The sequence below is a fragment of the Garra rufa genome, chromosome 10 (assembly GCF_049309525.1).
Source record: "Garra rufa chromosome 10, GarRuf1.0, whole genome shotgun sequence".
In the NCBI taxonomy this organism is placed as follows: Eukaryota; Metazoa; Chordata; class Actinopteri; order Cypriniformes; family Cyprinidae; genus Garra; species Garra rufa.
In genome coordinates, this window is record NC_133370.1 from 42,515,486 (window position 1) to 42,528,491 (window position 13,006).

General features: G+C 38.2%; 1 protein-coding gene across 1 annotated transcript in view; it reads left to right on the forward strand.

Annotated features, from left to right (window-relative positions):
- ipo13a (importin 13a) overlaps positions 1-13,006 on the forward strand; it is a 34,313-nt gene that overhangs the window by 9,483 nt on the left and 11,824 nt on the right. Inside the window, exons 2-8 of the mRNA XM_073848149.1 lie at positions 1,343-1,468; positions 3,538-4,154; positions 6,733-6,873; positions 7,036-7,177; positions 7,296-7,462; positions 8,952-9,072; positions 9,169-9,316. Of these exons, the coding sequence (XP_073704250.1) occupies positions 1,343-1,468; positions 3,538-4,154; positions 6,733-6,873; positions 7,036-7,177; positions 7,296-7,462; positions 8,952-9,072; positions 9,169-9,316 (1,462 nt within the window). The remainder of the gene's footprint in view (positions 1-1,342; positions 1,469-3,537; positions 4,155-6,732; positions 6,874-7,035; positions 7,178-7,295; positions 7,463-8,951; positions 9,073-9,168; positions 9,317-13,006) is intronic.

Genomic DNA, 13,006 nt, shown 5'->3' on the forward strand with positions numbered 1-13,006 from the left:
AAAAGTCTCAAATGCAAATGAATAACAAAAAGAATGACGTTGTTACATTTCATGGAGGATTTTCATCCATATTCTATTTAGTTCAGCGACAACACCTCTGCTCTGACCAACAGCCACTGAACAAATAATCAGGTCCCAGATGGGTTCGTCACTTTTTGAGGTCCCCCTGAAACATTTCCGTTGTGTTCCGTGCTATTTGCAGCGCGTTTCTGAATTTGCAGCGCATTCGTGTGTTTGCAGCGCGTTTCTGAGTTTGGTTGCGTTGCGAGGATTTGCAGCGCCTGTGTTGTCAAACTGATGATGTTTTTTTTTATTTGTTGTCGTTTTTTTCTGTTTGCATGTGTTTTCTAAGTTGCAGCGCATTGAGCTCTCTCAGCCACCGTATTCTTATACTCATTAGGGCTGCATTTATTTGATTGAAAATGCAGTAAAACTCGTAATGTATTATTGCCATTAAAAAAAGTTTTCTATTTGAAAATATTTTAACATGTAATTTATTCTGGAGATGGAAAGCTTAATTTTAGCATCATTACTCCAGTCTTTAGTGTCACATGATCCTTCAGAAATTATTGTAATATGCTGATTTGCTGCTCGAGAAACATTCATTATCATTGTTGAAAATGAATGCTTGCTGTTTTATAATTTTGTGGAAGCTGTGATAGAATACCATTAGAAAATTGAAAAATTCAATATTTTTATTTAGTAAGGATGCATTAAATGGACCAAAAGTGATAGTAAAAGATTTATGAAGTTTTAAAAGATATATATTTCAAACAAATGCTGTTTTTGACATTTCTATTCATAAAAGAATCCTAAAAAGTAACAAAAATTACTATTAAGTAACAAAAAATGTGACACTGAAGACAAATGTAACATTTATTGTGTCCTTGCTACTTAAATGTATTAAAAAACCTACTTACCTTAACTATATATGAATTGTGGTGTGTCAGATTTCCACAAAAATATTAAGCAGTAAAAACTCAGCTTTGCCATCACAGGAATAAATTAGATTTTAAAACATATTAACATTTTAATATTTAATATTTGCATAGTATTTGCCTGTGTGTGTGTTGCTGCCATAATGATAATTATTTTCATATTAAGGAAAAATAGATGAAAATTTGCAGATATTTAAAATCTATGTCTTTACTACTATATTACAGAATAAAGAAAATTTAATTGAAACAGTTAACAGTTTAATATTACTGTTTATACTCTAATTTTTATTTTGCTTTGTATATTTTTTATGTAGCATTTGTGAGCATTCTTAATGATTCCAACCTTTTGACAAGTAGTCTAATTATAATAAGGTCAATCTTTGGTCTCTCTTAATGTTCTGTAGGCTCTTCAGCAGCTCTACTATGACCCTGATATGGACAAGAAGAATGTGGCCCAGAAGTGGCTCACACAAGCCCAGGCATCAGCACAAGCGTGGCACTTCTGCTGGGATTTGCTCCGGCCAGACAAAGTAAGCAATGCTTTTGACTACACCACACTTTAAAGGTCACCTATTTTGCCCCTTTTTACAAGATGTAATATAAGTCTCAGGTGTCCCCAAAATGTGTCTGTGAAGTTTCAGCTAAAAAAAAACACATCATTTATTATATAGTTTTGAAAATACCTATTCTGAGTGGAAGCAGAAACACAGTGTTTTCTTGCATGGCTCTTTAAATGCAAATGAGTTGCTGCTGAAATTGAATTTATACAACAGTTTTATACATTTTTGATTTTATACAAAAGTTAATATTAAGTGACTTACATTTTAGGAACACTGTAGTCTGATTGTGTTCTATTTCGTCAACAAAAATAGTTCCAAACAAAGCCACAGCTGAGCCGTTGTGCATCTATAGTCTTTGAGACAGCGCTCTTTTGTGTATGAATGAATCTACATTTTTTAACCGATTGAATTAATGAATCATTTACAAAGACTTTGACTTGCTGCTGCTACCTACTGTTGGTTTCAGTTTCATTTTTAAAATAGAAATGTAGTCATTTAAATTGTTTAATATTTCTATATTCAAAACTTTATATTTAAAAAATTAATCTCATAACATTGTTATTATGAAATGCATTAATGCCACCTCTGAATCTTGTCAAAAAATCTGTAAATATTCCTTAATGCCACATTTCTGCTCTTCTGTGTCATGCAAAGTTAAATTGTTGTTGTTGATTTTATTTGACTGGTAACTTATTCTTCCTGATTCTTTTGTATTATTTTAATTGATTTAAATCATAAATCTAAATCTGTATTGTCACAAAAGATGACATACATTTACATTACATTTATTCATTTAGCAGACATACATTAAACATTTAACATGCATTTATAATAATAAAGTTAGAAAAATGGCATAGCAAAGGTAAAAAAATAAATACATACAACTTCAAGGGATCAAATATCGCTTTATAATGGGAATGTTAATTTCTTTTATATCTGTCATGTGATCAGAAGGTGTTCCTAAGTTTGTTTTTTTAAGTAGGAGCACACAACATAGGCCTACAACAAATCTTTAATTTGGCCATAATTGCAGGTGCCTATCTTAAAGGTCCCATATTGTCAAAATCGAAATTTCCTGGCTTTTTTCATGATAACTGAGGTCTAGGGGCTATGTAACTACCATATGAGTTTCAAAACAGTCAATCCACAGTAAACTGCACACAGCCTGCTTAAAGTAGCTGTTCATTTTCACGAGCCACTGTGACTTCCGCAAAGATGTGACGTCCGATCTACTCAGTCACCGCCTTCAGTCACCACCCTGAGCACCAATCACATCCCACCCTCCTTTTGTCAAACCCAGACAACACCGTGTCCATAACATTGCTAAGCAACAACAACATAAAAACAAGTCGAGAAAACCCTGTTCAGTCGATAGATGTCGAAACTACATCATTGCACAGGCTTCCGAACAACGTTAATATAAGAGACCACTGGCACGTCAACTTCAGCTTCTTTCACACAGCGATTCCGGTAAATACACGGATAATGTGTCCCATGATTTGTTCCGGAATGGTTTAATTTGATTAATTCACAGTTGTTTTCTGGAATCTGTGCATGCTTTACACACAACCCATAAAGACATGTGACATTTGGATGTGAGATTTAATGCGACGTGTACATTTCACTAAACTTAAACTAACCTGATGAGCAATCTGTGCTTCAGTGCTGATAGTGAGGAGCTCCCTGATCGCTGCTTCATTCCAGTTTGCACGTATTTTTTCGTTGTGAAGAGTTGCAGGGTAATGTGCATCATCACAACAACACTGCCTTTATGGCATTTGGTTCTGGCTTTTGTTCACACAGCGCTCGTTCCCGTAATTTTCCGGAATCAGCGCGCATTGTGAAAGGGGCTTTACTAAAGCAATAGTTACATAGCTTACTGCATTCGGTGTTTGAAAAAGAAAAAAAAAACATTAATGATCTAAACTAAGTTCTCTTTCATGTCTTATTGCGCTTAAACAGCATAATAGGTGCCCTTTGAAATATATGGATTTCGTTGCATTACATTTAAAGTTCTTACTTATCCGGTATCACATTAGGTTCCTGAGATCCAGTTCTTTGGGGCAAGCACATTACATGCTAAAATCTCCCGCCACTGGTCCGACCTTCCACCAGGTCAGTTAGACTCGCTCCGCTCGCAGCTCATCTCCCAGGTCAGCCAATTTGCATCAGGGCCCAAGATGGTGCTGACGAGGCTCTGTGTCGCTCTGGCCTCGCTGGTTCTTCACATCCTACCAGAAACGTGGCCGACAGCAGTACCAGATCTTGTGTGCGCCTTCCAGACCGGAGAGGGTGTGACAGAAGCTGATGGTCAAGCCCGATGCCACGCACTTCTTGAACTCCTTGCCGTTCTGCCTGAGGAGCTTCAAAGTAGCAGGATCCCGGCCTCTCGGCGTTCCCAGTTGAGAAGTGCTCTGGCTGTGGACTGGAGCTCGGTCTGCTCCTTGCTCCAGCAGTTACTACAGCGGCCGGACGCACCCTGTTCGGTCAGAGAGCGGGTGCTGAGGTGTGTGTCCTCCTGGCTCACGCTGGACATCACTTTAAAAGACAGCGAGGGTTTGCTGGAGAGCTGCTTTGCGCTGCTAAAGGAGTCTGAGTTGTTTGAAACAGCTGTGGAGACCATTGTCAGCATCATCTCACAGCCTGACTGTCAGAGGTGAGATATGACACAGCATAAGTGTTGTTAAAAAAAAGCACTAGCCCCTGTCATGTATTTATGCTTCTGTTTGTTTCCCTTAGCTTCAAATTAGTGTTTATTCAATAAAAGTAGGCTTTATGTATTTTAATTGCATTTATTAGTTTAATACAAACTAATAAACTTAATATCAGGCATATTTGTCAGTAAATATGAAAGCATGCAAGATTTCTAACAAACTGAAGGTGTTTTAAATACTAGTAAGTAACCAGGTTTTAAGGGCTAGTTTAGCCCAAAATAAAAATTCTGTCATTAATTACTCACCCTCATTACGTTCCAAACCTGTAAGACCTTTGTTTATCTTTGGAATGCAAATTAAAATATTGATGATGAAATCCAAGAGCTTTTTGACCCTGCAGACAGCAATGCAACTGACACGTTTAAGGCCCAGGAAGGTTGTAAGGACATTGTTAAAATAGTCCATATGACATTAGTGGTTCAACTTTAATTTTATGAAGCTACCAGAATATTTATAAAAAAATATTCTGTCTCAGTCTTCGCCATGGGTTCACGAGGGTACCACAGTGCATTTTTGGGTGAACTATCCCTTTAAATATAGGTTTATGTCACTAAAAAATACAGTTGGTTTCAATCTCATACATTTTAACTAACTGCATAGTGCTTGTTTCACAACTTATCATATTTTAACCAAGTTAATACTTTTTAACTGAATAAATTTAGCTGTTTTTAGAATGGATTCACAATAGATTTATGCTGTATTTTAAATGTGATTATTTAGATAAAATTAAAAAGATATAGAAATAGTTCGTACTAAACTATTCCATGATTTTTGGAATTCCATGATTCCATGATTTTCAGTTTTATTTATGTATGACTGACAAATTTCCATCAAATTTGTGACCCTGACCCTTAAAATTGTGTAAATGTATCTGAATGGGTTGGAATTTTATGTATAATTAAAATACATACATCTCAAATGTGAGACTAAATATAAAAAACATATTTTCTGTCAGTCAGAAACTATTTATTATTTATTAGGAAGTATTATTTAATGTCTGACTTAGTGAATTAATTTATGGATTAAATTAGGTAGCAATAGCTCTTTAAAGACAAAAATGGTAGTTACCATTTTTTAGAATGTTTGTTTCATATTGATATATAACTGAATAACCACATTAAACAAAATTTTTACATATTCTGGAATAAATGTGCATGGCATAATGCCGTGTTGAAACTATTTCCAAAGTGATAAGATAAAAGTTAGTTACATATTGAAAAAGAAAATTTGCAGATGTTTTAAATCTACACCTGTATTTTACTTCATTACATAATAAAGAAAATTAAATTAAAGTGCAATGAAAAGCATAAAATGCATGCTATTTTTGATTTAGTACTGACCTGAATAAGATAATTCACATAAAAGACATTTACATATAGTCCACAAGAGCAAATAATAGTTGAATTTATAAAAATGTCCCTGTTCAAAAGTTTACATACACTTGATTCTTAATACTGTGTTGTTACCTGAATGCTTGTGTTTTTGTTTAGTGATAGTTGTTCATGAGTTCCTTGTTTGTCCTGAACAACTGTTCTTCAGAAATATTTTTCAGATCCCACAGATTCTTTGGTTTTCCAGCATATTTGTGTATTTGAACCCTTTCCAAACAATGACTGTATAATTTTGAGATCCATCTTTTCACACTGAGGACAACTGAGGGACTCATATGCAACTATTACATAAGGTTCAAACACTCACTGTTGCTTAAGAATTCTTAATGCCTCATGCATTAAGAGCTGTGGGGTGAAAACTTTTAAACTGAATGAGGATGGGTAATTTTTTATTTTGCCTAAATATCATATTTCTTTCATTTAGCACTGTTCTGAAGTCATAGAAGATACTTACATGTTACCCAAAAGACAGAATAAGATACAATTATAATAAATTATATTTATTTCAGCTTTTATGCATAATTTTTCCTTCTGGAGCATCAGCGAGCATTTTAACTTTCTGTAATAGTTGCATATGAGTCCCTCAGGTGTCCTCAGTGTCAAAAGATGGATCTCAAAATCATACAGTCATTGTTAGAAAGGGTTTAAAAACACAAAAACACTGGAAAACCAAAGAATCTGTGGGATCTGAAGTATTTTTCTGAAGAACAGCAGGCAGTTTAACTCTTCAGGACAAACAAGGGTCTCATGAACAACTATCACAAAACAAAAAATCATTTAGGTAACAACAACACAGTATTAAGAACAGCAGAGCTGGGATGCGTAGCATAAAACCAATGAATCTGAATGATTAGTTGGTTTTATATGTGAAGTTGATGTACATTTTCTCAAGAAATTAACTATCAAATATCCAACATTGGTTGATAATTTGGAAAAAATCAGTAATACTGATTAAATTTTCCATTACATAAGCGTACTAATTGCAAGTAATTGTCAATTGAATCTAATTGTCATTTAAGCTAATTTCTAGTTTCAAAATTTTAGAACAGTATAAGCAAATATAAATGTACTATGCACAATAAATGCACAGAAATACTAATTTTATAGTCTTGTGTTTGTGCATGTGGAGGTTCGCAGACAGTCTGCTGAAGGTTGTTCCTCAGGTGCTAGGTCTTCAGGAGCAGCTGAAGAAGGCAGTACAGGACAGAGACATGGAGACGTCACATGGAATCTGTCGCATTGCTGTAGCTCTGGGAGAAACGCACTGCAGGTTGGACATAATGACTTATATGCATCATTAATCTCCCATTAATAACATTCTTATATGACCTCAGATGGCCTGGGTCTATAAGAAAGCCAATTTATCATCTGACTGTCCTTGTCTGTTTGGTAAAACCTCTTTTTCCTCTTTCTGTCCCTCTCAACTCCCCAGGACTCTTCTGGAGCAGGTGGATCACTGGCAGGGCTTTCAGGCTCTAGTGAGCATGATTATGTCATGCACAGGTTCGCCTGGACACTATCCTGTGGATGAGACCTCCAGCTCACTCACGCTCACATTCTGGTACACCCTACAGGTACAAGTCTACCTCGAAAAATCACTCAAATTTGAGGCCAACTGGTGTTGCGTTGACTTAATTAGAGCAGATATGATGTTTTGAGTGCTGGCGGTGTCATAATGGCTGCTTGTTTCAGGATGATATAACGTCACTGGATGCTGAGAGGCAGACGCTCTATCTACAAATCTACAGACCTGTGTACTTCCAGCTGGTGGATGTTCTACTGCAGAAGGCCTGTTTTCCCAGAGATGAGGACTTCGCCACGTGGTCCGCAGATGATAAAGAGCAGTTCAGGACTTACAGGTTAAACAAGAATATTAAGACAGAAGAACTATAACTGCACAGTAAGATTTTCTGCTCACCAGGCCTGCATTTATTTGATCCAAAGTACAGCAAAAACAGTAAAATTTCGAAATATTTTTACTATTTAAAATAACTGCTATCTATTTGAATATATTTTCAAATGTAATTTATTCCTGTGATTTCAAAGCTGAATTTTTAGCATCATTACTCCAGTCACATGATCCTTTAGAAATCATTCTAATATTCTGATTTGCTGCTCAAAAAAACATTTATTTTGTTGAAAACAGCTGAGTAGAATTTTTCAGGTTTCTTTGATGAATAGAAAGCTCAGAAGAACAGCATTTATATGAAATAGAAATGTTTGTAACATTCTAAAATTTTTCACCACTTTTGATCAATTTAAAGCATCCTTGCTACATAAAAGTATTAATTTCTATCATTTCTTTAAAAAAAATCATACTGGCTCTAAGCTTTTAAATGGTATAGTGTATAATGTTACAAAAGCTTTTTATTTCCGATAAATACTGGTCTTTGGATCTTTCTATTCACCCAAGAATCCTGGAAAAAAGTACTCAACGGTTTTAAATATAGATAATAATAATAAATGTTTCTTTGATAGCAAATCAGCATATTACAATGATTGCTAAAGGATCATGTGACACTGAAGACTGGAGTAATGATGCTTAAAATTTGGATTTGTTTACAGGAATAAATTACATTTTAAAATATATTCAAATAGAAAGCAATTAGCAATTATTTTAAATAGTACAAGTGAGCAGAAGCAATGTTTTAAAAAAAAAAACATTAAAAATCTTACCGTTCAAAACCTTTGACTGGTAGTGTACACTTTAAATATCTTGCATTTAAAGACTGATATGATACAGAGATCATACAATCATTATTAATAGAAATGAAAAAAAAAAACATTTTAGATAGAATATTAAGAAATGTGCATTGTGCAATAATAAAACACTCCAAATAAAGTTTATTAATAATTTTATATTAGTAAGTGATATGTCAATAAATATGTTAATGGATTTGAAGTATAGTTTGAATTAAACCAATGTATTTTAAATAAATCATGACATAGGATTTCTTTACTATGGATATATTTCCTAATATATTTTGGCATTTGAGGGTTAAACTAAATACAGTTTATTTTCAATTTGAAAAGTATATTTCCTTCAGCATTGCTGTTTAAACTTATGTTTATAGCATATAACTGAACTGTATCTGGGCATAAAAAAGGAAGAGTTCTATATTTTTTATTTATTAGTGCCTGTTTTTTACAGTGTGTGGTATGTTTCTAGCTACAATATACGTAAAGTGGTGTGAGATAAATTATACAGCAAAGTTCAACACTTAAATTTAGGAGTGTGTTCACTGATTCTCTGGCAAACAGAATAAATATTACAAGGCAGTCGTCAGTCTTCATTTATTTTTCATTTGTATCGTAATGCAATAATAAGCATGTTTAATTGGATTTCAGGGTTGACATCTCGGATACTCTGATGTATGTGTATGAGCTGCTGGGCCCAGAGCTCCTCAGAAACCTCTATGATAAACTAGGCACGCTGCTGACGGACACAACACACCCCTCCTCATGGCAAGTCAGTCCTAATGTTACACTGGCTTATAAATATGGTGTATATGTCATGTATTATATTGAACAGTATCTTTGTGTCATCTCCCTCTCTCCCATGGAGGAAATAGAGGCTCTGCTCTTTGGCTTTCAGTCCATTGCTGAGACAGTAGATGTCAGTTACTCAGACGTCATTCCAGGACTGATCGGTCTGATTCCTCTCATCACAGCAAACAGTGTTCAGCTGGCTGAGACCATCATGTTCACTATTGGTACACTCATGCATTTCTAAACATAGCTTGCAAGTGTATTCTACAAATCAGGGTTTCTGCAGGTCTTAAAAAGGTCCTAAATATATATACAGCGAGGAACTGATATACTGTACAGTGCACCTTTAGAATTTTCTATATTTCTACATAAATATGACCCAAAGCATCATCAGCTTTTCATAAGTCCTGAAAGAAGACAAAGAGAACCCAATCAAACAAGTGAGAGAAAAATATTTTCTTTGTCATTTTTTTATTGAGAAAAACTATCCAGTGTTACTGTAACTCCAGCCCAGCAGAGGGAGCCCTCACCCAGTCAGACAGTTGCTGCTCCCTCTGCTGCTTCGCTGGTTATTTCCTGTTTGGCAGCCATTTTAAGGAAGGCCATGCCAAACAGATGCTGCGAAGTATTGTTTTGCTCTTGCGGTTCTTGTTTATTTTGCTACATTAGACTGCTCACTTGGATCTTGACTCCCGCCTGTATTACTGGATTACTCTTTTGTCTTGCCCTGGACATTCCTGTTTGCTGGTATTGAATCCGATCTATAAAATAAAGCTTGCATTTGGATCTATCCACGCTGTCACCGAGTCCAGATTGTTACAGAGTACTTCGCCATTCCACAGATCCAGCAGCTTTTACCATGAACCCAGGAGATAGTTCGCTTAGTTCGTCTTCGCCAGAGGAACCGGCCCATTGAGGAGTATGTGGCTGACTTCTGCGAACTATGTCACCAGGTAGATTTCACAGACATTTTTCTTAAGCACATTTTCTATTATGGACTGAACCAGAATTTAAAACCCTGTATGCCCCTGCACACCCCATACTGGACAATTGAACAATACATTGACTATGCTCTCCTGCTGGCTGGTTCACCTTTCACTGTTGGGATTGCGGATTAGGAGTCCCACAGTCCCACAGTACCCACACCACCAAAACAGACTGTCACATCTACCAAACCACAACCCTCTCTCATCACGCCTGTCTAGCCACAGCCTCCTCACGCCATGCCTGCCATCCCTAAGCCTGTTCACAAGATGTCTGCTAGCCCAGAGCCACAGCACAAGATGGCCGCCCTTCCAGAGCCTGTTCACAAGATGGCCGCCCTTCCAGAGCCTGTTCACAAGATGGCTGCCTTTCCTGAGCCTGTTCACAAGATGGCCGCCCTTCCAGAGCCTGTTCACAAGATGGCTGCCTTTCTTGAGCCTGTTCACAAGATGGTTGCCCTCCCAGAGCCTGTTCACAAGATGGCCGCCACGCCAGGGCCTGTTGCAAAGATGGCCGCCGCCACGCCAGAGCCTGTCGCAAAGATGGCCGCCGCCACGCCAGAGCCTGCACCCAAGATGACCGCCACGCCCGAGATTGTCATCGAAATGGTGGCTGCAACATCACACCCTCATGTTTCCGTTGGCTTATCAGAGATTAATATCCAGCTTGGAGGACCCACCACTGCTGTCAGCACGAACAGTTGGTCTCTTACGATCAACGTCAGCCAAGCCAGTGCCTGCTAACGCCACATCAGCCAAACAAGCGCCTGCTAACGCCGCGACTGCCAAGCCAGAGCCCGCTCACGTGACGTCAGCCAAGCCCCAGCTTGTTCACGTCATGTCTTCTGCTCCAGAATCTGCACCTATCATGGCTGTCCCTTCAAATGCGGTCGAGTCAAGTTGTTGCGGATGTTCCTGTAAACTCAAGTCACATCGCAGCTGCTGTTCCTGCCAAGTCAAGTCATGTCACAGCTGCTGTTCCTGCAAAGTCATGTCACGTCATAGCTGCTGTCCCCGCAAGGTCAAGTCACATTACGGCTGTTGTTCCTGCAAAGTCAAGTCATGTCACAGCTGCTGTTCCTGCAAAGTCAAGTCACGTCATAGCTGCTGTTCCCGCAAGGTCAAGTCACATTACGGCTGTTGTTCCTGCAAAGTCAAGTCATGTCACAGCTGCTGTTCCTGTAAAGTCAAGTCATATCACAGCTGCTGTTCCTGCAAAGTCAAGTCACGTCATAGCTGCTGTCCCCGCAAGGTCAAGTCACATTACGGCTGTTGTTCCTGCAAAGTCAAGTCACATCACAGCTGCTGTTCCTATAAAGTCAAGTCACGTCACAGCTGCCATTCCTGTAAAGTCAAGTCACATCACAGCTGCTGTTCCCGCCAAGGCAAGTCATGTCACAGCTGTAGTTCCTGCCAAGACAAGCTGCACTTCCTGAGCCAAGCCAAGACAACACTTTACATTCTGAGGCAAGTCAAGACATAACAGCACTCCCTGAGGCAAGTCAAGACATAACAGCACTCCCTGAGTCAAGTCAAGACATAACAGCACTCCCTGAGTCAAGTCAAGACATAACAGCACTCCCTGAGTCAAGTCAAGACAGAGTCTCACACCCTCAGTCAAGTCTAGACACCCCAACACTTCCAGAATCTAAGCAAGTTACAGCAGCACTTCCAGAGTCACATCAAGACACTACAATACCTCCCGAATCATATCAAGTTGCAGCTGCTCCCTCAAAGCTAAGTCAAGTCACAGCTGCTCCCTCAAAGCCAAGTCAAGTCACAGCTGCTCTCTCAAAGCCAAGTCTAGTCACAGCTGTTCTTGTCACGCCAAGTCAAGACACGGTCATTCCTTCAGGGCCAATTCACGTCTCGCCCGAGCGCCCAGAGCCAAGTCACGTCTCGCCTGAGCCACGCCATGTCCTCTTTGATCTGCCAGAGCCACGCCATGTCTTGCCTGATCTGCCAGAGCCACGTCACATTGTGATTGCCGGTGTAATGGACACTCCTCTGATGTCAGCTCAGAATTGTTTTGCTCTTGCGGACTCTACCAAGCGTTTTCCTTGTTTCTTTGCCTTGTTTTCTTGTCATAGTCATGGTCATAGTCTTAGTTTCGCCTTCTCTCATTGTCTTGTTTATTTTGCTACATTGGACTGCTCACTTGGATCTTGACTCCCGCCTGTATTACTGGATTACTCTTTTGTCTTTCCCTGGACATTCCTGTTTGCTGGTATTGAATCCTGCCTGCTTGACCACGAGCTATAAAATAAAGCTTGCATTTGGATCTATCCACGCTGTCATCGAGTCTAGATTGTTACAGTTACATATCTGTGCACTGTAAAAGTATGTGAATCTTTTCTTTCAGCATCTGGTGTGACCCGCTTTTGCTGCAGTTTCTTGTTAATGCTGATTAGTCCTGCATAGTAACACAAGTTTTAGCCCTTTTCTTAGTGCAGAACCACTTAAACTCAGTGATATTAGTGGGTTACCTCCTATGAACTGCTTGCTTAGGTCCTTCCACAACATTTTAATTGCATTAAGGTCTGAACTTTCAAAACATTAACTTTGTTCTTCTTTAAACATTCATCGGTAGAATGACTTGTGTACTTGGGGTTGTTGTCTTGCTGCATGACCCACGTTCTCTTGAGAATTTGCTGGTATAATTCAGATTCATTGTTCATCAATGATGGCAGGCTGTCCTGGACAAGATTCAGCTAAACAGGCCCAAGCCATGAAACTACCACCACCATGTTTCAGAGATGGGATAATATTCTTAAGCTAAAATGCAGTCTGTTCTTTTCTTCGAACAAAATAGCTTCTCATTTAAACCAATAAGTTCTATTTTGGTTTTATCCATCCATTAAGCCTTTCTCCAATAGTCCTCTGGCTTGTCCACATAATCTTTAGTAAGCAGTTTTCTTTTAGGAGAACCAT